General features: G+C 43.0%; 1 protein-coding gene across 5 annotated transcripts in view; it reads right to left on the bottom strand.

Moving 5' to 3' along the window:
• LOC147018710 (glutamate dehydrogenase, mitochondrial-like) overlaps positions 1 to 25,352 on the bottom strand; it is a 71,148-nt gene that overhangs the window by 3,619 nt on the left and 42,177 nt on the right. For 2 of the 5 annotated variants that reach the window (XR_015062495.1, XM_085898668.1), the window contains exons 9-11: positions 12,148 to 12,228; positions 11,898 to 12,021; positions 7,763 to 7,845 (exon numbers count right to left, since the gene is read on the bottom strand). Coding sequence is in view for 3 of the 5 variants with exons in the window: in XM_085898668.1 (XP_085754794.1) it covers positions 7,763 to 7,845; positions 11,898 to 12,021; positions 12,148 to 12,228 (288 nt within the window). In the remaining 2 variants the exon portion in view is untranslated. Of the gene's footprint in view, positions 1 to 6; positions 3,567 to 7,762; positions 7,846 to 11,897; positions 12,022 to 12,147; positions 12,229 to 25,352 lie in introns of those variants that run through there. The other 3 variants (XR_015062494.1, XM_085898667.1, XM_085898669.1) reach the window with 2 other exon arrangements.

Genomic DNA, 25,352 nt, shown 5'->3' with positions numbered 1-25,352 from the left:
CTGCCACAGGAATGGAATCATGAGTTGGATGGTGGTAGCAAGCCACTGTGCTACCCATCACGAAGTGGCACCAGGCCATTGTTGTACCAATAGTTCAGTTCCTTCCTTTGACCCAATACCTCAACAAAATACAAATTTTTTAAGGTTGTCAAAGGCAAACCTGAATTCAGCAATAAATAAATGAATAAATGGATAAATAAATCATGTTGGTTGCCATAGCTTTATCAGACATTTAAAGATGCACAACTTCGAAAAATGCCAACTGAAAAAAGAAATAGGCAAGTTGTTGCACTCACTTTCAGGTGAAATGACTTCTTTACATTGGTTTGACCTTAAAACCTTTCAAAAGGAATGACATGGACACAAAAAGGAAATTATGCTGCCCATACAAACCCATTAGGACCAGGTTCCATGTCCATCAGAGCCACTGAAGGTGGAATCTTAGTCAGCACTAGTTATATTTCAGCAAGGACAAAACCAGCAGAGCAGTTGACTTGAGGCCACCACAGATTACACCCTTGAGGCCACAAGGTTGATGCTGATGCCTTGTGCAATGTGGTAGTGCAGCTCAAAGGCTACTCCGTAGCTCTTATGCAAAAACAAAGCTTTCTTCCAAACTGATAAGGAAACTCCCTTTTTATCCTCAATTGCATACAACTGTGGTTGACAAGCGACTTGATACAGCTGCAACCAAAGGTGAGAGAAATGGTTGACATTGAATTTGAATATCTGCCAAAACTGGCTCTTAAACATGTAAACATGCTGCAGGGTGAAGCACCGAGCTGAACTAATTCACCCTAATTTAAAATGTATAAGAGAGGCAAATTTGTGCAAAAAAAATTATTCCATTCATTTGGAGCCAAGAGAACTGTGACGTTAACCAGATAAAAATGGAGAACTCTTCCCAAGAGCATTCATTGCCTCTGAGAAATTGCAGATACGATGCCACCTGCTACCACTCCAGAATAGATGTAGCAGATTTGCATGCTCCGATGTTGCAAGTATATGTACAAGTACAACAAAAGTATAACCATTCCAACCTCACTGCTGCAGGAACATACTCATTGTCCAACACTCCACTAGTTACCTCCGGTACCGAAGGTGAATGGAGATTATGTTTTCACTGCTGTTTGTCTGTCTGTGAGCACAATATCTCATAAAGTTATGGACGGATTCAGAAGAAACCTGGTGGATCAGTTGGGTGTGTGACAAGGACGGATTGATTTGATTTTGGTGAAGATCTGGATACGATAATTTTCAATGTGGGTCTTCACAATTGAGAGATCGGGCCAAAAACTGTATATAACATTCTATTTCAAAACATTGCGGACGGATCATGACAAAACTTTGGGGATGAGTTGGGTAGGTAACAAGAACAAGTCGATTAGATTTTGGTTTAGGTTTGAATGCAGATCCGGCTGATCAATGGGATACAAAACATAAACTGTTCAGCCTGGCGGAGGTATGTGCTCAACCGAGTGCCATTCTAGTTTTTTTTCTATGTGAATATAGGGTTACAGCTCACCGACATTCCCTCATTCCTCTTTTTGTCCCATCTGTGGAACCATTTTACAGATGATACCTCGTCTTGTTCCTCCTTTGAGTCATTTACAATGTTTGCTCATTATCAACTTCTAGCGACACCGACATTTACATCTGAGCTTTGATTGCCTTCCTTGCTTTTCTTCTCCCCCACGATCATCCAAGTTGTCTACTGTTCAGAAATTCAAACCTGGGATCGATTCCTCTATTGTTGCAGATGGGAGGTTGGATGCATGCTGGAATATAGGTGTTCAGTTCTCCTCTTGCATCAAGGAGGGGATAGCATCCAACACATCAGCTTACCCATCCTTCCTCCAACCTGTTACCAATGCTCATTCAATAATGAAGAGATGCTGGTGCTTTGGATAGAAGAAAACATGCAGACTGAACTGTCATCAAGTTCAACAAATGAAGAGGTGTTTAGTCATATTTTAGCACAGTTATCCAAGGGAATAAATCATTCTGCAAAGCAATTTTAGGATAAAATATGAAAGCTGACATTTACGTCCAAGCAAACGTGAGACCACAACAATCAGAGATAGCACCAAAAACAAGATGGTACGATGAAAATCTCCTTGGGAAACATATGCTCACCATACAAACATAAAGTTACATAATCATTGTGTCCACGGCACTTGAAGTCGAAATGGTCAGCAATGCTGATGGTTCGGCACTCCTCAGAACGATTACTCCCCATGGAATACTTGACGGTGTGACAAAACATTATTTACCTAACCTACCAGCTGATTGTCACCATTAAATCTGGACATCACTGAACAGTACCCTTACTAGCTCACATCCCAACATAGTATGGTTGTTTACTTCAAAGTTTCAACTCTTGATCCAATTTTCTATCCAGTGAGCTAGCTTGTCAATAATGGCATGCTGTCAACTTTACTCACCTTCCAAAAGCAATCAAACAGAAAACAACAACTAGAGAGTTCATAGAACACATTAGCACACACTGTCTTCAGAAAAAAGGACGAGGGGGGTCCACGAGCGATAAATTTGATTGGTCATGATAATGCAAAATGCGTAATACATTGTCCACGTACTGCTAAACGGAAGGGGTTTGAAAGTGTCAAAAGGGTGATTTGTGTTCTACAGTGTTCACGTATACAATTCAATTGATATAAAAAAGAATTTAAGGGTCCGGAAGTTTACTTCTATTGATGCCGAGTCTTTCACACCACAATATTTAACACATTACATTAGTTATTCGTGCCTGTTGTTTGTGTCCCTTATGACATCCTTAAAAACAGGAAGTTTCCTGTTTGGAATGATTTTCAATTTTATTGACTACCAGACAGACAGACAGACAGACAGACAGTAAAAAAAATAAAATAAATCTCACTCCTCTGTGCATGTGCGATTGAGACCAATTCAGAACCAAAGTAATGTTAAACTGCAGGTTTGTTTTCCGATTCATGTTCAGAATATAACATTAAATTGAAATCACGTTGTTCCTCAATCATAAAGTGATGCCTGTAGACAGACAGTCAGACAGACAAAGTTGTTTAACCCTGCTTTGCTGGAACTAATTGCTTAACCCCTCTTTTCGCCTCATCTGCATGTGGTCCATCCATCCATTGGGACCATACTCCGTGCAGAGCGTTGGTGCTGCCAAAGCAGTCTCCTTGGCTACTGGACATAATCCTGGATGGGTCGCCACTCCGACACAGGATACCAGCAAGCTGGCACTCATTTTGCCGACCTTGGAAGGATGGCAGGCAGCGTCAACCCCACCTGGTATTAATTCAACAGTTGAGTGGGATTTGAACTCAGGATCATAGGATCCCAAGCCCACCACCCTAACGTGTGTGTGGTAATAATACAGTAAAGCCGATTAATGCGGTACATCCTCCTGAACATATGCTGTGTCGCTGTCTGTCTGTCTCTGTCTCTGTCTCGCACATTATATTATGCCTTTTTATATGCTACCTTTTCTTCAATGCCCTGGGATGTTCAAAAATACAAATATATCTGCTTGCACTGCATTTTCTTTCTTCATCTCCTTCAATGCCCTGGGATGACAGATATCCTGGAATTATATGTACTCTCAAAGCTCTTGTTCAAGTTATGATTTAAAAAAAAAATGGTAGCATAGTGCCAATAGAAATTTAACTCCATTAAGACTGACGCTGGTAGAATACAGACGAGCAATGATTACAATGTATGAGAACATACCCCCCTCCCCCAAAAAACAACAACTTAAGAACCAATTCAAAAGAATAAATTAAAGCAAATAACAGGATATTAAAGAAAGCACTGTAATATAGTTTTGAGTTTGAAGATAGAAGGTACTTTACAGTAAGAATCAACAAGCGACACTGAATGTTAACAAATGAAGAGACAAACAATTTGTGAAACAAGATGTTTTTAGATGCCTCTTGACGTTTCCTCATCAATCTTGGTGTGAAAGCACACCAAGGAAAACCTTTTTCAGGTTGGTGGTAATAATTCTCCAAGAAGAGCCTAATCCATACTCTAAAAGTGGATTTATATATTTCTTTATATACGTTTCAAAAAAAAAAAAAAAAAAACGACAACCAAATTTTGCATGTTGCCTAAGGGTCCCCCAAGTATGGCTTCTGTCTGGGTATCACATCTGGTGGAGGGGGTTTTGGGTGGGGAAGACCCCAATTCTCTCTATGTAAATGTGTATCAAATAGCACCACCGGGTGGTATCTGGTACTGTATTACAAATCATCTTCAACTTGATAATATGCATTGCTGTGATGATGAAATCTGAGAGTTTCACATTTAATTTCACTCATTTTAAGCAGAGATCCAAACCAAAGAATCCAACACTGAGCTTCACAGCTCGGAAGTGATTTTTACTCATGCCATATATAAGCAGCTTGGGTGGCTGATGAAGGTGATGTTAACTGACTTCAATCAGAGGGAAGATGACGTCGGGCAAATTATCGAGTGACGAGACCAGAATGTTTGAAGTACAACATGATGTCTTTTCATCAAATCAGTCAGTGAAGCCACGGGTAAAAATGCCTAATCTCTGATGAAACCAATTCAGCAATTTAAAGAAAGAAAAAACCCCCCGAAAAACAATAACAACTGACGCACCATTTTCTACAGTGAGGGGCTTACAGATTTACAAACACAAATTACATGAGCAGGACAATGACAGATACATGATCACTACGTTTGCATCAATAGCAAAGACAGTAATTGTGTGAACAAATCAAGTCAATGTAGTTCAAATCTGGAGTCATGGCTTGATTAAGAAAGTGCTAAAAAAAAAAATGAATCAGATAGGAATGACATGATAACATTCAACCTCATTAATCTCATCACTGGTCAGGCAAATGCTATTTACACCACCATAATCCAGGTGCCCTGCCTCACGACTTCTGATGTAGCCTCCAAAATACAACCCTTATAATTATGTTCAAGTCTCCTTTGACACGGGTTCTCACATCTGTAAGATGCCCCAGGCAAAAATAGCATTCCTTTCCTGAAATAATTCTCTGCAGACTACTATAGTAGGACCTGTTACCAACTATAGTATATGAGAGTACTACTCTCATATACTATGGTTCTAACTGCAGCATTTTTTCCTGGGGCAATATGCAATATCCAGGATGGGAATTCTCCAAGTCACGAAGCAAAACTATATGCAAGACTGCTTTGGATGACACATATTCTGAAATTCTGTATCATAAGCAACAATAATAAAGCAAAATTTTGTTCAATTGAGAGCAAGTGTTAAGAGATACAACGAGCAACTCTCGCCAATAAATACCTAGCCCTGGCTCCACAAAATCAAGCACAACTTGAGTTAATGGCAGGTTTTGTCACTCAAAGTTTTTTTAAATCTTACTTTCTACTGAAGAACAACTCAAAAAAATGTTTAAGAAACTGATATTTTAAGAACCACATGTTATGGTTGTTGACAAATGACATCAATAATTAAACAGAACAGCAAAATGAGTAGAACAAAGCTTGGAGGAAAGAGCTGAGTGGCATATTACATCACATCTACAAACAACACTCAAATTAACCACAGCCTTCTTATTTATGACTCCATGCCCCCCCAAAATAGACATTTGCTTTCTTCTCAAAAACCACAGTACACATGCAATTCTGATGAAACTTAACCACAACCATTATCACCCGTGATGTACCAAAGTTTGTTCACGGCATTAAAAAAAGAGAAAATATATATATATATATATATATATATATATATATATATATATATATACATACATACACACACACACACACATATATTAAAAAAAAAAACATAGGTATTTACTTTCTTCTCAGTTACATATTTTGTGGGTCATCCATGCCTACCAGTGGTTCCCTTGATATCTTATCAAGCCGTTGCCAGGTACGCACCCAGAGGTATTGCCCCTATTTTTGTAAATGAAATGGAAACGGTTGAAAAAGTGTTAATCTCATAAAAGCATATTCAATAGGTTCCCAAGTTAAATTTCTATTGTATCTACATACTGTACAAGTCAGTCTTTATACAGTGTTAAAAAATATTTTTTAAAACCAGAAGAAAAACTTGGCCCAAAAATGTTAATTTAGCAGGTTACTACGGAAGAAAATTGGGCAAAATAAAATTACAGAATTTTATGCTGAATAGAAAATGAAATTAAAATCTAGTTAATAATGTGCTTGTCAGTTTGTCTGTCCGTCCGTCATATTGTGAGATTGTTCATTGAATGGTAATATTTAATTATGCACTATTATGCACGAAATTATGCACTTTTGTCAATATTTAATTTTAATATTGTACACACGTACATTGTCACGGGAATTTGAATGGAAAGGGGGGGGGGGATAACAGATGTAAGATATACTAGTTTTGTCATTAATAATGTTTGGCCATTCGTGTGTTTTCTGTGTAAAAACAAGAGTAGGTGTCAAAGTTTGTTGAGGAGCTGATAACCGTGATCTCTCTCCACTGAAATGTGCCGAGAAGCTCTCCGTAGTCTGTGTTCCTTTCAAAATGAACAGCTTTTATCAACCATTTTCACCAGCTCCACAAGCCTGAGCGAATTCCAATGGAATAAAAGACTCAAGGACACCAAGCGAGTACGCATGTGCCAAGAGGCATTTAGAGCCCAGGCACAACACAGCCAGACGTGTCTCTCCCTCCTACCGAGACGATTCACCCTCTCACTCTCCTTCCCCCTCGTCCCAGCCAACCCCAATCAGGTTCATCACATGGAGATCAGGTTCTTTCTGTGTCTCATGATCTCGCCCTGTCTGAATCTTCGTGATGTGAATGAGTAAGGTATCGCAAAAGCCATCGAGATAGTGGGCAAGTGGGATTAATTGTATAAACAATAATTGAGATACATGTGCCTTTTCATATTTTCCCTATCCCTCTTCCCTTTTATTATTATTATTATGAAACCCGTTTCTCACAATCGGTGTGTCAGCCTGGTACGCGGTTTGGGATTTGGCAATTATAATCATGGGGTGGCACGAGTTGAATGCAGCCGTTGGAAATTTGGCGTAAAACTTGTTAGGAGGGTAAAAGATTGCGGTATGTTTTCCAGGGGTTTGCTCGGCCCCAGTCCTTTTTAAAATGTAGACATGACTGAAAGTGACATCTTTGTGATTCTGTACATTGAAAACCAAAGAATATATCTGCCCGAAGCGGACGACGGAAGGTCTCCGAGGACAATCCATCGCTAAATTGGTGATTGCCCGTGTGGAAGATTTGACCACGGTCTGATATAATACATATGCACCAAGAAGAAAATAATTAATTTATGATAATTTATCAACACAATTAGCTAACTCACAATCACTTGAATGGGAATTACATGGAGGGAGTTCATGACTTGTGATTGGGGCATTGATTTAATCAAGCATTGTTTTTAGGGAGCACATAGCTAGATAATATTAAATTCACATGTTATTTAACTGTTCTTTGCATAATATTGCTGAAGTCACATTTTATATTTCATGAAATTTCCACAGGTACCTGCTAGTAATAAACAACTTAAAGAGAGTCCATGGGCAGCAGCATAGATTTTGATTGCCAATTTACTTGGCATAATGCTTGATCTTTGTGAGCAACGGTAAGCAACAATACCAAGATCATCCCAACACACACGGTAGAAGGAATCGGAGAGAAAGCAAAGCAAAAGGTACCACAAACCACCTCATTTCCAATCTGTCAGGCACCACCATCACCAATATAGATAGTGTCCTCCCAAGACAAGCTACTCACAGCAATTCTAGCTTGAAAATCATCCGTGGGTGCTACAGCAAATGGTGCTTTCAGGTGATTTTCTAAGCTCTCCTGCACAGAGCCTGAGACCATGAAGAAAGAGTAATGAGCATGAGGAATGAAGATTACACTATATTGTTACGAATAACAGGTGGTAGCCATACAATGTAATCAGCTCCACAAAAGCAGGAGATTGTTTACTGAACTTGTAATACATCCAAAATGTCAAAAAAGAAAAACTATTCACTGAAAGAGAATACATGTAAAATTTTCATTTTCCAGAATTATATGAGGAACAAGAGTGAGAATTGCTTTGTAATACATGTCCCCTACCAGTGTGATATTTCCTAAGTTCAAAAAGGGCATAACTCTGTGAAAAATTGGCAAAATGCCCTGAATCTCAAACTTGTTCTGTAACCAATCATAATAAAGCCATGTACCAAGTTTCAGTTTAATATGTTAAAGTGTATGGGGAAAAGGCTGAAAAACCACAGGCGCGACGGACAGATGGAGAGAAAACCTATAGTCCCCTCCAGTGAAACCGGTAGGGGATGAACAACATGAACACCTTTGAGAGACAAATAACTATCAGTGTTCTACATAATAAGCAACTTATAAATACTGTAACTTCCAACATTTTTACGGCCAAAAAAAAACAAACCTGTACCATACTCTATTTGCAGAGCGTTGGTGCTGCCAATGCAGTTTCTTGGCAAGGGTTATACTGGGTGGTTTGTCATTGCTTGCTCAGTATTTTTAACGACACAGGCTCAATTTAAACTAGATATGATCGCCAATGGTAAGATCACAAAGTGATCTCCCGGCACCCACAATCCAATGATGGCCACACTGTTTTTTCAGACCGTCATGTGACCTTGACCTTCAACATTTAGGGATATAGAGTGTAAATCAAGAAAATGTGTCTCCATCTACAATCTATCCATAAAACCCAACATCTATCTATCCGGAAAAATCGGAGAAAAATTCTTGAAGTTATGATAAAAAAAAATTTTAAAGCTGCATTTTGTTAATTATGTCCCAATCTGAAAAAAGTAGATCAAGGACACTAATCAAATACCAGGTGAACAAGTTGAATGCAGGTCCAATATTGTGATGCGAGAACATAAAGGAAGGCCAAGCAGTCTGAGATTCCACATTGACAAAATGCACATTATTTTTCAGACCGCCATTTGACCTTTACCTTTAACTCGGAGGGGTATTGCGTAAATTAAGCCTAAATGCATCTTCCTCAACCGGGGTTCCCCGGAACCCTAGGGTTCCGCAACAGGTCGCTCGGGGTTCCGCGAGAAACAGTAATAAATAGGCTAATGTATTTTTGAGTAGTTTTTGTTTGATATAATATATTCGTAATTTTACTATACAAGTACGGTATATTGTTGGAAACTCCTTGGTTATTACAAGAGGCTTCAACCTCTTATATTATTTACAATCATAACAACTATAGGGAATGTATTTAATGATGTCTATATGGCACCAGTGTGAAACCGCCCTCACTGGTTAGTGGACGTCCTGTACGCAGCGGATTCGTGTATCATTGAGTGACTGACCCAAGTACGGGACGCATGCACGGTGTCCATCTATCTTCTCTGTCCTTCCTAGCGTGAAGTGTCTGTCTCTGTCTCTGTCTCTGTCTCTCTCTCTCTCTCTGTCTCTCTCTCTCTCTCTCTCTCTCTCTCTCTCTCTCTCTCTCTCTCTCTCTCTCTCTCTCTCTCTCTCTCTCTGTCTCTGTCTCTGTCTCTCTCTCTCTCTCTGTCTCTCTCTCTCTCTCTCTCTCTCTCTCGGTTAGTCCTTCTGTTTACCTTTATTGCTTCAGCTTTATTTGTTTAAGTTTTGTTTATCAAGTTACATGAGGTGTTTCTTTTAATTGTCAAACAGACTCTAGGTTGACAAACACTTTCAAAAATGACGTTTTTTAATTGACCAAGCAGCACAACCCAATTACAAAGCAAGCAGATTGGCCCAATTCAATCAGATTTTTTAGTGGTTTGAAACATGTGTTTGAACAGTGAATCGTGGAAACTTGCGAGAAACGACCTCGTGACGTCATCAATGTAAACAAAACAAGAGTAATAGGAGGTACGACGCAGCTGCGATACATAAGTGTAATATTTTTTATTATTTATATTTGAATCTGTTGTTGGTTGTTTTTCAATTGTAAATATTTGTCACATGGTTTGATTTAATGCCATGAATTAATTACGATAAGTTTGATTTAATTAAATAATGGTATATAATAATTTTTATGCAGGGGTTCAATGAGACATGAAAACTATTTCAAGGGTTCCACAAGGGTAAAAAGGTTGAGAAACGCTGCTCTGGGCTATCCAGAGAGGGAAATTTTGTTCTGATCGGACAAACTGTAGTCGAATTATGGTTAAATAAAAAATTGTTTTTATGTATAATTAGTTCATGACCTTAAAAATTATATCAATATCAAAAATAAATTCAGGTGAACCACACATACTTTCTATTTCCATGATTGATGTACATTTTCATTCCGAAAGTCCCAGCTGGATCCGAGATACAGCTTGGACATTCACAGAAAAAAAGAAAAAAAAAAGGAACAAAAAATAATAAATCTACATGTTGGTTTTGTACTCCGAGGGGTCTAAGAAATTCAGAGGTACCATTAAAAATTGGGGGCAACTAATTGTAGAAACCAACACAACAATAGGTACAAGTCTCCTCCCAGCCAAGTTTACATTGTTACTGCAAGATCAAATAGCATGCAGACTTGGGGGGTCCCTCCTCTGACATATGTACCTAAAGATATGTGATGATGGTGATATGCATGTTTTAATAATACATCATCTAATCCAAGTTAATGTTTTGCACTTCTCAATGGCCCCTTCCCAATCTCCCACAATGACCCCGGCCACCCCCAATGGCCCCAGCCCCTTCTCTGGCCCCATCTCAGTCTATTTCATAATCCTCACATTTCCTCCACAAATAAAGGCTGGATTGCTTGGAGGTAGCATATTTGCCCAGTTCTATTCCAATTATTCTCTTCTTTTTATTTTATTTAAAAAACCTCTCTGATGCTCTACAAAACCTTTTTCTCTTCACGGATGACTCCACATCTTGACAGGTCGGCAGCAGTGGACTTCTTCTGTTGACTTGAAAAGTACCAGATATTGATCGAACACTTCAAACATGTCAATTTCAGGCAAAATATGACATTCCTTAAATTTGGGCAATTCCTCCAGAATTCCAGATGGATTAATTCCCTCCCAGTGGGAGTGGCACTATAACATCCATATTTACATGAAAATAATTTGGGTTCTTCCTTTACCTTGAAACCCCAAAGATTGAATTTTTTGTTAGTCATTCAAAATATTCCTATGTACACCCCGAGTACAACCACCAGTTTTCAACTCATTCCGTAAAGTAGTATATAGATGTTAAACAGACACATAGTTAGAAAGACATAAAACAGACAGACACTTCTCAAATTATAGTTCGATAATCATAATCACATCATCAATCATTCCACAGGATGCTACATTATTAAATAATGAATATGATGTCTAAAGTTAACTGAAGACTTAATGGAATTTTAATATGCCACTGCCAAATTTTCCTATTATGAAGAAATAACAGTTCATCAAAACAGTTTCAATGCACATAAAACAAGTATCATTGTATTTTCATTGCACAAGAAAGAAAAACAAAGAAAAAAAAAAAGAGGGCTTAAATTTCAGATTGTATTAAAATAATTGCTGGTGGTAAAAGACTTTCTGGTGGTAAAAATCATGCAAATTCAAACTGCTTCTGAATATCCCTCTCATTGAAAGAACCCCCATTAAGTGCTTAATGCATATTTTGTATGGTTTAGAATGGTCCAAATGATATGCTCCACTGTCTATCGACAACCCACAGCCATAAAATCCCAACTACAAAATGCAGCTGGTCCATGAGATCAAATTATGCACTACATTTGGAGAAAGTGGTGTCAAGATGGTCAGAAGGTGGGAGAGGTTTAAAAAGAAGGTAACCTGTGCTACACATCCACACAAACAGGATCAAAATGAGAAATGGAAAGGAAATGAGGAGAATGATGATAAAACAAGAAATCCAGATAATGTCGTGTATGGAGGTGGGAGGCAAGGCTTACGGAGGAGATGATAGTTAGAGTCTCGCTCGTACTTGAATGTGAGCCGGCCATAGCTCACGTGATTCAGATTTTTCAGCCACTCAAAATATGAAACAGTCACACCACCTGCGTTCAAGTACATATCCTACAAAAATAATGGCACAGCAAAAACGTGATGCTGAAAATAAAAACATCTGAAATAAAATCAAGTGTGTAATTATAGACAAAAAGTAACAATTACAGAGTGATTGTCGATTTACGCGATACTCACAGGTATAACCAGGATGTTCCTCTGAAGAAATACAGCATCTGCCTTGGGTGTTGTTGGACCATTGGCACCTTCAGCAATCATCTGCAAAAGGGGAAAAACAACAAGGCAACGATACAAACAATCCTGAAATGACTTGACCCCCACTTCTGCAACTGAAAGAAATGTAATGAATTCACAAAATAATCATAGATTCCCTCTCCACACTCCGGCCATTTTCCCCCACCCCTTCTTTTTCAATTCCTTGCCATGCAACCCATCCAATTCCAAGCAATCTCACATTAAATCTTTACACTTGGATTGATTTACAAATTTCTTAACCTCCTGTTATTTCTGAGATGCAGCAATGCTGCTGATGGTGTGTATATGAATGTAATTATATATATATATATATATATATATATATATATATATATATATATATATATATATATATATATATATATATATATATATATATATATATATATATATATATATATATATATATATATATATATATATATATATATATATATATATATATATATATATATATATATATATACACAAACAAGGACGACATAATATGGAGCGACGGTTTTTTGGAATCGTTACTTAAAAGGAGGTCGAACACTGTACTCCCCCTCGTGGGTGTGGTGTAGCGGGCCTGCGGGGGCAGGGCATGATGTGGAGGAGTGGTCGGCATGGTCACGTGCGTGCAGGGGATATAGGAGTGCGCACCGCCAGAGGCGTTGTAGTGGTTGCTGTAGTCGTTGTGGCTTGTAGAGTGCATCGAGTACGTAATAAAGGGGAGTTACGGGCAACGTACGTTCACGCTCCCGCTCGTGCAACAAAGCCGGGTTGAACTGTTCCCCCGCTCGTGTCTGCCTTCGAAGCACCACTATCACGACACTACAGTTTGGCGACGAGGCTGTTCGGATCGGCACGTGCAGGGTGGTTGGGTTCGGATCGGCAGCGAGTAACTCAGCGCACCCCGCCAGGTTCGAGGTTCTGGAGGAGCGCATCGCGAAGAGCGTATCGCAGGTTCGCACGCCGCGCGCACAGGCTCCGGAGCCAGGAGGATCACCAGCACGGGCATCTCACCAGCATGGCAGAAGGTCGGGGCACGGCACACGGACGCATGCCCGTCTTCGTGGGAGATGACTTCGAATTGTTTTCTGAACAATTGGGCTGCTATTTCCACGCGAATGATGTGGATGATGAAGGCAAACGCAAGTCGATCTTGCTTGCCGCGCTGTCAACGGAGCACTACCGGCTGCTGAGTGATTTGGTAGCTCCAGATAAGCCCAGTGATGACGGGCTATCGTTTCAGGATATCGTGGAGAAGATGAAGACCCACTTGGTGCCAGAGAAGTCATTTCAGCTTGCTCGGTACCAGTTCGATCACCTCGCGAAGGGTGCGAAGGAGCGTGTTGCAGATTTCGTGGCACGGGTGAAGCATTCGGCCGTGGCTTGCAAGTTTACGGCAGAGGAGCATCCGGCGCGACTCAGAGATCGTTTTATTTCAGGTCTGCAAGACGCGAAGATGGTGGCAGCCATTCTGCGGATGAGCGGTGTCGACGTTACATTCGACTCAGCGGTCGGGACTGCTTCGGCTGTCGAGCAGACGCTCACGGATGTCCGCGCCATCGCCGGCCAGGACGTAATGAGTAGCTCCAGCTGGGGCATGTCGGCTGATCCCGGGGTCCACGCGATGATCCAGGTGCCCCAGGTCGCGCGCGCGTCTGGCGGTGCGGGCCAGGGGGCGCGCCGCAGCGCGGCCGCACCGGGAGCGAGGTGGATTTCCAGGGGTGCTGGGGGTGTGGTGGTCCGCACCTGCGACGAGTGTGCCCGTATAAGAACACCGTGTGTTTGCATTGTGACAAGGTGGGACATTTGAAGCGTGTGTGTCGGATGGCGGGGGCCTCCGTTGGGGTCTTGGATGGCGAGGTGCGGGAGGACCCCAGTGACCTGGGGAGCGGCCTGCAGCCGGGGCATAGCGATGCCGGCGGGCCGGAGCAGGAGAGGCAACCAATGTTGAGTCTGTTTTCGATTGGTCCGGAGGTGACAAGACCAATCACGGTGGAAGTCGAGGTGAATGGCGAGCCGACCGTGTTTTACGTTGACACCGGGGCTGCAGTGTCGGTCATGGGCGAGCGGGCGGCTCGTAGTCTTCGCCTGGTCAAGACGACCTTGTCGCTGTGCACGTACACCGGCGAAGCGATTGCACCGCTTGCGGTGGCAGACGTCTCGGTGGTCTACCGGGGTCAAAGCGCCCTACTCTCGGTGTTTGTGGTACGAGGGGGGGCGCCCTTTTGGGTCAGGACTGGTTGGCGCACCTCGAGCTGGATCTCCAGTTCGTGCCTCCAGGTGCGCCGGTGCTTCCTTCGAGACCCGAGGGCGAGGTTCTGGCGGCAGGAGCCGCCTCGATGCAACGGGAGCGGCCGTTCATTGTTTCCTGCAATGATGATCTGCGGTTCGGGAGCAACGGGAGCCGTGCCAGCTCTCGCGCTTCGGCTGCGCTCATGATGCAATGCGCGCCTGTGTCGGTCAGGCAATTTCAACGGGGAGTTGCAGCGAGCCCGTCGCGTTCAAGAAGTTCGCGGATCGCGACTGTCGACGACAAGCAGGTCATCGCAACGTCGCGACAACAGCCGGGAGACGGACACGTGATGTGGTTCATGGGTTGCTGTTCATTACGTATTTGATTTTCATTGCTCAAGTGATGCAGTTTAACGTTGTTGAAATAAATGCCGACAGTTCATGTGTGAGAATATGTTTGGCTGGCATCAATCGATGGGATTTTCGTTATAATCAATGTGATGTGGAGGCTTTGGGAGCGATCATGGCAAATAAAGAGGTTTTATTGGCCTCCCGCTGCCACGGGCCACGGGTTGTTGCTTTGTCATGTGCGGGGATTTTATCGGAAGAACGCGCTGTACGAAAAAAGGAGTTTGCAATTGCACAGATGATGTTCTTATTGATTTATGACGAGCCTGGGTTTGATGTGTGGTTTGTATGGAATTGCTACCGTCTAATTGTCGTGTGGGTCTCAGAGATCAACTCAGAGCCGGGGCTGGTTCGCTGTTCAGCGTTACCACCACCTCTGGTTTCGGCAAGGTCAGACGTGTCTGGCGCCTGGGGCGTGACTCTCTGTTCTCGCCCGAGGCCGTTTGGACGTACGTTGGAATCTCGGCTGATTGTAGTGCGTGGGTTGTTGTGGGGTGATTGGTGCATCCAGCCGACGGCGCTGTTCAGCGTCCCCACCCAAGGTCAGTCAGGTTTGGCATTGGCGCCACGGCTTCCAGACAGCGGGCTTCCGGCCTTGGAATGTTTATCTGCTTCTAGTCTGGCTGGGGGAGATGTGCCGCCTTGTCGGCCGGGGGCGTTTGATGGTGCCGGGGGAGGTTTGCTCGGGAGGTCGCCGCGACCTCGCCGGAGGGCGTATAAGCATGAGCCGCCTGGGGGCGCTTTTGCGGTGTAGTGATGCTGTGCTTCTCGCCTTGCTGCTTGATATCTGTAACGCGGTCAGGGTTTTGTGGGTTCATTGGGCAACTCAGTCTTCGGGACCTAGCCGTTGCAGCTCCACTCGCTCGCATCGACACGTTATATGGTGTGATGTGCCTATGCTTTTTCTTTTTGAGGCCATTATCGTTTTTGTACCTTATTTGCTTTTATATCGAGGTATCCTGTGCTGCTTATGCTTATTATGACGATGGTCATTTAATAATCATGGTTTTAGGAGGGAGGAGTGTGGTGTAGCGGGCCTGCGGGGGCAGGGCATGATGTGGAGGAGTGGTCGGCGTGGTCACGTGCGTGCAGGGGATATAGGAGTGCGCGCCGCCTGAGGCGTTGTAGTGGTTGCTGTAGTCGTTGTGGCTTGTAGAGTGCATCGAGTACGTAATAAAGGGGAGTTACGGGCAACGTACGCTCACGCTCCCGCTCGTGCAACATAGCCGGGTTGAACTGCTCCCCCGCTCGTGTCTGCCTTCGAAGCACCACTATCACGACACTACAGTGGGCTTATCTACAAACTGGGTTAAAAAGCAATCCTGGACTAAAACTAGGAAATCCTCATCTGCTCTGCCCTTTCCCTGTTCCTGGAATCAATCTATGCCTGGCAATTTAAAATCCCCCATAATAAATACTCTTCACTTATCATATGCCCTTTTCAATTCTTCATGTACTCCTTCCTCCTCTTCCTTCCCACCCAGAGCCCTATAAAAGCATCCTACCAGTATCTTACTGTTTTTACAATCTCTAATCTCTTCCCATAAAGAATCCTCAACATTTATTCCTTCCTCAATGTCACCCCTTTCTTTTGATACAATGCTATCCTTTACCCAGATTGCTACTCCTCCTATCACACCGATGCACTTTGTAGCCTTTGAAATCCTCTCCTCCAGTTACTCTCCTCCTTAAACCATGTCTCAATCACTGCAACTATATCGTACTCCTCACTATCTACTTTGGCTTCAAGCTCTTCCATCTTATTATTTAAACTTCTGGCATTGGTATAGAATATATTGTTACTGATTCGCGCCCGCCGGCGTGCTGACGGCCACGTAACTCGATTCGCGGCACGTCGCCCACCGGACGGACAATCCAGTCGTGACCCTCTCGGACTAACGCCGGGAACCAGTCACGGGTGGACCTTTCGGTCTCACCGCGATCGAGCCAATCAGCCCCCGCGTGGGATAGGGTTGCTCGCCAAATTCGACCTACCTAAGTACCCACGCGGAGGGTAGACCGGGCGATCGCACCTCGCCGCAGGTCGACTTCGGACACAGGCCACTTAAGCGACCCGTTCCGTACTATCGGGATAACCGAGCGGTGTTATCGTCGGCCTCGACGGTTCGATTAATTATCGGGCGTATTCAGCCCACTACCAACCCTTTACGTGAAGCAAGATGAGGATTCAATGAAAGAAACGACGAAGCGAAGCGGGAAACAGTTCAACACAAAGCACATTTATTCGCGACGAACGGAAAGCACACATATTCAATTCCACCAAAAGCACATAGAAAAGAAAAACACAATGCAATTTACACAAAAAGCAAATGCGACAATGCAGATCTAATACCGATTACGCGAGCACACGGCAACACTTATACAATTTTACTTCACAGACGGCGCCGACAACACATATTCAAAACCAAGGAAAAGAACACCCTCAAAGATGAGGCGGGCCTGAGGCCGAGACCGGGTCGGGCCTACCCGTCTGGTGATGAGACGCGGAGCGGCGATGGTGCCTCAACTCCGCGGGCCTCGCGGGCAGTGTCTGGTAGGGGGTGGGAAAGGGGCCCCCTTGGTCGCACTATCTCAGCGCGGGGGGAAACAGGAGGGGGTTGCTGATGCTCGGGGTATAGAGGATTTCCACTCTGCCTCGAGTCCCGCGACGAGCGTCTCCACCTCGGCCAGGTCGCGCCGTCGGCCTCCCTGGTGTGCAGCTCCCTGCACGACGCGAGCACCCCCTCGTCTGCCCTCGCCGCCTCTCCACAGCTCCGTCCCCTTTTGCTCCGACTCCAACGCACACGACGACGACCAACTCCTTCTTGCTTCTTCTTCCCAACTCCACCGACTGCGAAGTCTTAACTCTTATTCACTTGACTGACGAACACGGTCGCTTATATAAGCCCCGTGGCTTCGCTCTCTCATCTTTGACCCCCTCCCTTCGACCTTTCACCTCGCTCCCCATTGGCCCGAGAAAAAGTGGGCGTGAATGCTTTTTGATCCATAAATTTGCATATATCGATCGCCCTCCAACGCCCTGGAGGCGGGGCCAAATCGCCCCTCGCTCACCGATTGGACGGCAAAAAGTGGGCGTGTGTCGTTTTTGATCCGTTTTTGAAGTGGAAAATCCGTGGTTTTGTACACGCTGTTCGGCGCGCGCCCTGCACGAGTCCAACACCGGTACCCACAAGCGGCGCAAGAACGGTGGCGATGCGACGGTTGCGAGGTGTGACGGGAAAGGTCGTGGCTGTTGTGGTGAAGCGGCGTTGTGGTGGGTGGTGGTGGTGGTGGTGACAATGGCGGTTGGTCCAAAATAAAGATAGTAAAAGAAAAACGGCTATCCTGAAGAGTCGCAGCACGCATAAATGACATGTATTCCCACTAGACAACGGGTTTGGGCCTAACTACACATATACTTACCGAGATATCTCACCTAAGGGACCTGAATGGTGGTTTGCGAATCTGGTAACCACAACAATATTTAATTTTTCCCTTCCTGAAATTCAATTTTCGTGCCTGGCCTTACTCATCACAATTACATCATCCGTTGCTTCCTCAATAGCTTCGCCACCCTCCGCTGACATAAAAAAGCCTGAATTATTTCCTCAATTCCCACTGAAAACCTTGCTGCCCCTTTCTATTTAACATTCAGCCATCATTCTGGAAACACTCCCTTTGTCCCCGAAATGATTGCCACTGCTTCTTAAATGTAAAACCTTCCTCTCGACAACATTCTTCCAGCCATTGGTTGACGTCTATTGCTCTGCTCATAATTTCTATATTGTTTCCTAATCTTGGGAGGATGCCAGAAAACATGACCTCACAACCCTTTGCTTTCAGCCGCTTACCCAGTATCCTGTATCTATTTTTCAAAACCTATGAGTAAACTTTCCCCACATCATTCGCACCGCAGTGTACCACAACCAACTTCTTCCTGCCATGACCCAATACAATATCGTTCACCCTTCCATCAATGTCCCTAACTCCCGCTCCTTCAAAACTTCACAGAATTCTGTGTCTACAATCCTTCCTGACGTAATTAAGAGCGTTCCCCAGATGATGTAAAAGGGGAGAATGAGCTCTTGATTACAAACACATCGTTCAAACAACCCAAACATAGACTGTACACATGGATTTCACGTGAACCGTACGCATGATGACAGAATTCCAGACGAATTGTAGGAAGGGATTGAAGACGTTGTAAAAGAGGACAAAAATAACATCCCGAAGCAAGCAGAAAGAAGAATGCAATAGATAGTGCAGACAGAAGAAGAAAGATGAAAACCAAAAGCACATGAAGGGAGGACATCGAGTTGCTAAATGACAAATTCCAATGACAAGTTAGGAAAGACAAAGATAGATATTTCAAAGAGGCATGTGACAAGAGACATTTGAAAAATGAGTGGGAAAAACAAGAGGTCCTTTTAAAAAGATGAGCATTTTTGATTTTATTTTAACAAACACCGTCAAGGCTCGTATGAGAGCTAAATGACAGGTCTAATACAAGACCTGTCGCTTCGCTGACGGCAATACCAATCATTGCTGCGATGGCTAATGTATGGGGAAAGAACAAAAAAGGATTGCTGGGAGATTCTGCCCTCCGTGCGGGGATAGCCAGCATCGCAATTTGGCATTTGCAGTTTGACCATACGTACCCAGACAGAAACCTTCCCTTTTTTATTTCTTTTTTGAGTCACAAACCTTCCTGGGAGTTCCCTGAATCCACCGTTGTTGGTTAAATCCATGAATGAGTTCTACATGAGCATGACAAACAGAAGACAGACAAACAGATACGGCTCCTTTTATGATATAGAGATTTATATATGCACACAAAAGCAATTTTTAATGTAATGTGCACCCCCCTCCCCCATGAAGCACCATGTCGCATCATTCTGCCACCCCTCACGTATGGAGAATACAATGAAGAGGGGAAGAGGGAAATTCTGCCATTTTGCTTACGTAATAAATATATGGTACAGCGTTTTGACTGACAGGTTTTAAAACTGTAAAAAAAGCTTTTGGCCGCAGCCTCATGGAGTACTGCTCTCCTCTCTGGACTCCTGTACCTGCCTCTAACCTTTCTCGGCTTCACGCTGTGGAAACCAAGGCATTTAGGATCATTGGTATCTCTTGTGATGAGGCTGAGTCTTTGGGTCTCTCACTGCAGGCAGGTCGGTGGTCGTTGTCTTCTACAGTCTCCTCTCCAGCCTCGCCCCACCCTCCCCCGGCTCTGTCTGAGATATGTCTGCCCCCCCCTCACATATTTCCACAGGGTGCTCAAAGTCCGCCAGAAAACCCCTTCTTGTAAAACTACCCAAATCAAGAATCACTGCTCACCTTCACTCTTTCATTCCTCACTTTTCCCACCTTTGGAACAAACTCCCAGAGTCCCTTAATTCCTACTCTTCCCTCCAGGTCTTCAAAACAGCTGTTTACCACCATCTCTTATCTTCCCCCATCCCAAACCACAATCTTTTCTACCCCTGCTAATCCACCCCAAATCAAGCTCCTTAAAATTCCCTACTTTCCTTGGATTCCATAACCTTGCTGATAATTGGGAGATGGCTGATTGGTCTGTAGTTGTAGGGATCTGTTTTTGCACCTTTTTTATGCAGGACAGTAATGTTTGCTGATTTCCAAGCAGATGGCAGATGACCTTGAGCAAATGAGAGGGTGAATAGAACAGAGAGAGGGTGAGCAAGAGCAGAGAGCAGGTTTTTAAGACACGTGGGCTGATGCCATCTGGACCGGTTGCAGAATCTGAGTCGAGGTTTGACAGCAAGCTCTCCACCTTGTCAGGAGAAAAGGACACAGAGCCCAGGGACAGTTGGGTGCGACTGGGTAAGGTGGGTAGAGAAAGCGATGGGTTTCGGACACAAGATTTCGATACAAACACCGAGTTTAGGCATTCAGCCTTTTCATGTGCGGTATCAGCAGTGCGGCCATTTGAGGTCAGGGAGGGGATGGAGGGGGAACATACACCAGAAACAGATTTGATTAGACGCCACCAGGATTTGGAGGAGGGAGAGAGGTTTGAGAGTTCAGACTTGAGATGAGAAAGATGTTGTTTTCTGACTCTCCTGAGGGTATATACATGCTTGTTCCAAGCTTTAAAAGAAGGAACTGAGATTACTCTCAGTTGGGATTGCTTTCCATGAGGCAAAGGCAAGTTGTTTCAGGACAACTGCCTCGCCACAAGCTTCAGTGAACCATGGGTGGGAGGAAGGTTAGGACAACTGAAGATGAGAGGGGATAAATCTGTGCATGAGGGAGAGCAAGTTTCTTTGAAAGAATTCCCAGGATGAGTTGATGTTGGAGAAAGTAGCGATAGGAGAACAGTCTCGAAGTTTGATGGCTGCTTGGAGACCCTGCCAGTCGCCTTGAGTGAAATGCCAGACTCGACGGCGGTGAGGTGGTTGTCCGATAACAGCCAGAGAGATGTTTACTTTGACAAGCACGTGGTCAGAAGAACCGATTGGAGCGGAGGAAGAACAGCAGATATTTTCAGGGAAATTTGTCAAAATCAGATCCAGAGGAAATAAGGTATCGTTGGTTGAGATCCCGGTGGGGAAATTGACCGATTTAGTCAGTCCCAATGAGTAATTGAATGAGACTCACCATTATTATGTGAAGAAGATGATGGAGGAGGAAGAGTTTTTGTTTTAATGTAAATCTATCCTGACCTTACTCAACTGTATCATCCCATTTGCAAATTGGGGGTACCGTTATTGCTTGATTAGTGGTATCCGCTAGAGAACAATTGTCCACGGAGGGACACATGCACACACAGGCAGGTACGCCGAGACCGAGCTCCATTTATCTTACAGATCAGAGAGATCACAGGAAAGTTTCGATCCAGGATTGGGGTTCTTAAAAAAGTTGAACAAGAAAATATCAGACAGAAGAAACAGGTGAAAGAAAGATGGAAGGACTATATTGAAGCTTGAAACAAATGCTACAGCAATACGATGGCAACCTTTGAAGACAGAGAACATGAACAAGAACCAACAGTGATAGAATTAGGTACATAGAGTCGTGAAAGAGCTGGTAAATGAAAAAGCACGAGGTGCGATGCAATTTCACAATTAGACTACAATGTACATTTGAAGCAATGATGTTAAAACAGAGACCGTCGTACTTCGGATACATCATGCGTGCAGAAACAAAAGTCTGGAGAAGTGAGTATGGATGAGGGAAGAGGAGGAAGGGCAGGAACTTGTGCAGAGATGGGGTTGACAATAAAAAAGTATGGTGCTTGCACATGGGACAGCTTCATGCTCAGCTCTCTCTCATGGTTATCGCACCATGGCACTGCCTCTCTCATCTGCCATTTGATTCCAACTCCCAAGCTTGTTCCTTTTGAGTTCTTCACTCCTTGCCTTCCCCCCTCTCCTGTCCAGTGTATATCATTGGATATCTCCATATGTGGATTTCAGAAGGTGGAACCGAGTCCTCCCAGGTCTTGTCGTATCCACGTCAGGTTTCAGTCAAGGATCATGGTTAATGGATCAAGCCGTTAAGTTTTCTTCGCAAAGTTTTGTTCTGAGGGCTCTTTTGAGGATCATCACCGAGCCACGGACAGCTTCCAAGTGCAGTTCGTTTGAAGTAATATTTCACGGGACGGTTTTCAAGATCTGCACAAGGATATTTTTTAATCGTTCGCATTAGTCGAATTATCACTGTCACAATTTTGGTGAAGATCCGAATCCAGATCCGGATCTGATTATTTTTAAATGATTCTTCACGATCAAGAGATAGGGCTAAACCAATATATAATAACAAGATATCTCAAAAAGTTGTGGACGGATTCGGATAAAACTTGGTGGACAGGTTGGATGTGGCAAGGACGAATTGATTTGATTTTGGTGAAGATCTGAATCCGAATACGAGAATTATTTAATTTTTAAAGTGATTCTTCACCATTTAGAGAAAGGGCCAAAAACGATATGTAGCATGATATTTCAAAAATGTGTTGGGTCAGATATGCTCCCGTGGATCAGGCATTGCGTGGCGGAGGTATGTACTCTACCGATTGCCCTTCTAACAAGATATGTGGAGTAATTCATGTTTCCATGAGTTTTCTGGAACTAGGATATTAAGACATTTGCAGTTGTGCCAGTGGATGACTCCACATATCTTGTTGTGCCTTTGTGGGCAAAGCTGCTCTGACACTTATATTTTTTAATATCCTGATCGGAGATGGCTCTTACTTTCTGTTTCTTCCTTCCATATTCTTTTATCATTCTCCCAATTGTTAGTGTACATCTGTTGATATTTCGTTTTAAATTTTTGTTTTGTCTTTTTTGCTTTCATTACCCACGAAGCGAAAGGCAGGGTTTGAGCAATTGGTTCATGTCTGTCTGTCTTATCAGTTTATGATTAAGGGATAGGTTATTTAAATTGAATGTTATATTTTGAACCTGAATCGGAAGATGAATAGAAAGACAAGTCAGCCGTTTCACCGTGTATTCACTCTAAATTTGGCAAAACCGCACATGCGCTGAGAGGAGTGATATATTTTTACTCTGTGCTTGCCTGGCAGTCAAACAAATTGAAAATCATTCCAAACAGGAAACTTACTGATTTTTAACAACATCATAATGGACATCATTCAACAGGCATGAATAACTAATGCAACGTGTTTGAAAGGGTGATGTAATAAGCTGCTGGAGAAAATGGTGGTAAAACCCAGAATTAATTTATACACCTTTAAATCTTTATTTAAGTTGAATTATATACTTGAAGACAGAACACAAATCTCCTTCATCAAACTTCCAAAACTCATGCTATACATCAATATGTAGCATGAGAGGGCATGGCATATGGAAGTGTGCATATCGAGTAAAGAAGAGGCCACCAATATGGCTATTTTCAATGCCGATTGACGAAGTGTTCTATGATGATCAATCAAGCCTCCATATCCTAAACTGTGCCTCAACGTCATCTTATTACAGCAGGGGTCTCCAACCTGCGGCCCGCGGGCCACATGCGGTCCCTTAGACGGATTTATGCGGCCCGCGGTGCCATATTAAGTTTACATTACAATGCGGCCCGTGATACTGCCAATTTGTCAGGGTCAATGATCAAAGCATTCTGTAATTTTTATTATGATTTCGATTCATATTAGACACATGTGTTTTTAACACGATTATTCATTTATCATATTCGTTGGCAAGAAAAATATATTCAGCTCTCATTTTTGTTTAAATTTCCGCATTTTTTTTTCCGGAATTTAGCGTCCTTTTTTTGGGTGCGGCCCTCTGCCCCTCACCACTTTGGCTTTGTGGCCCTCCGCCAAAAAAGGCTGGAGACCCCTGTATTACAGTATACAAGGGTGGTTGGTACACAAGAATGCTTCAGTAGTGCTAAACTTCTGGATTTCTTTTTTAACAATCTTTAAAATCATTATTCTATTAAAAGTGAAGTACAGGAGGGCCATGCCATTCGTGGATTCGCTCCATCAAGATGAATTATTGAGGCAAGGTTTGTGTATTTATTCACATAATTAATTAACATGGGCCCTGAACACAATAACCTCTTCAAACCCTCCAACATAATCATCACCGTCACATTATTGGATTAAGTTTATAATTATAATTTTTATTATTAAAAGTAAGTTTCAAGTTCTTAATAACTCCAGAAAATAAAATTTATTTTGTGTTCTCAATACAGGAAAATAAGCCTGGTGTTTGGCTTATGATCTTGGGGTCTCGCATTTGAGCCCCTGTCGCGCTGTTAAATAACACCAGGTGGGTTGACGCAGCCTGTCATTCTTCCTAGGTCGGCGAAATGAGTACCATCTGACTGGAAACGGGAGGTACTGCATCAGCGGTGCAGCCACGCTCCCAGCAATGACGCAACCAGCAGCCTCAGGTTGCATATGAAATAATACTGTACGTTCTGTTCTTAATGACTCTTTATTCATGAAAATAAATTGTACAAAAACAATCCATGAACAAATAAAATTAAGGGTAGAGTTTGGACAAATTTTCAAGCTGAAGTCCCGAACCCTATTTTCCCCATTACCCCCTAAGTTTATGGATTTGCGGTTCACGGTGATTTTCAAGAACATAACCCCTGCGAATTACAAGAACCTCCTATATATACCTGAACACTGTGTGGAGTATCGTGTTCTATTAACTCTCTAGTTGGGGCTGTATTTGTTGCCATTTCGGTTTCATGGGTGACATCTTCCAATCGCACCAGTCTTTGGAATTTTTTTGCTCAGTGGATTAGGGATACCTTCTCTGGTTTGTTGTCTTATAAATTGGATTTTGAAGTGTGTGTGTGCGTGTGTGCGTTTTGCCACCAAAGAAGATAGTTTTTGTGCATTTCCTTTTTCTTTAATTCGGTGTATTGGGACTGTTTATCATGTCTGTTGTGAATAAATTATTTATTTATTTCTTAAGGAACTGTTTGCCTCATATTGCCACACAAACAATCAGGTTCATTTGGCCTCTCATAAGGATTAAATTTGTTGTAATCTTGTTTAA

The sequence above is a fragment of the Eptatretus burgeri genome, chromosome 10 (genome assembly GCF_056783735.1).
Source record: "Eptatretus burgeri isolate ZD-2024b chromosome 10, Ebu_testis_v1, whole genome shotgun sequence".
In the NCBI taxonomy this organism is placed as follows: domain Eukaryota; kingdom Metazoa; phylum Chordata; class Myxini; order Myxiniformes; family Myxinidae; genus Eptatretus; species Eptatretus burgeri.
This window is presented reverse-complemented; position numbering and strand designations above follow the sequence as displayed.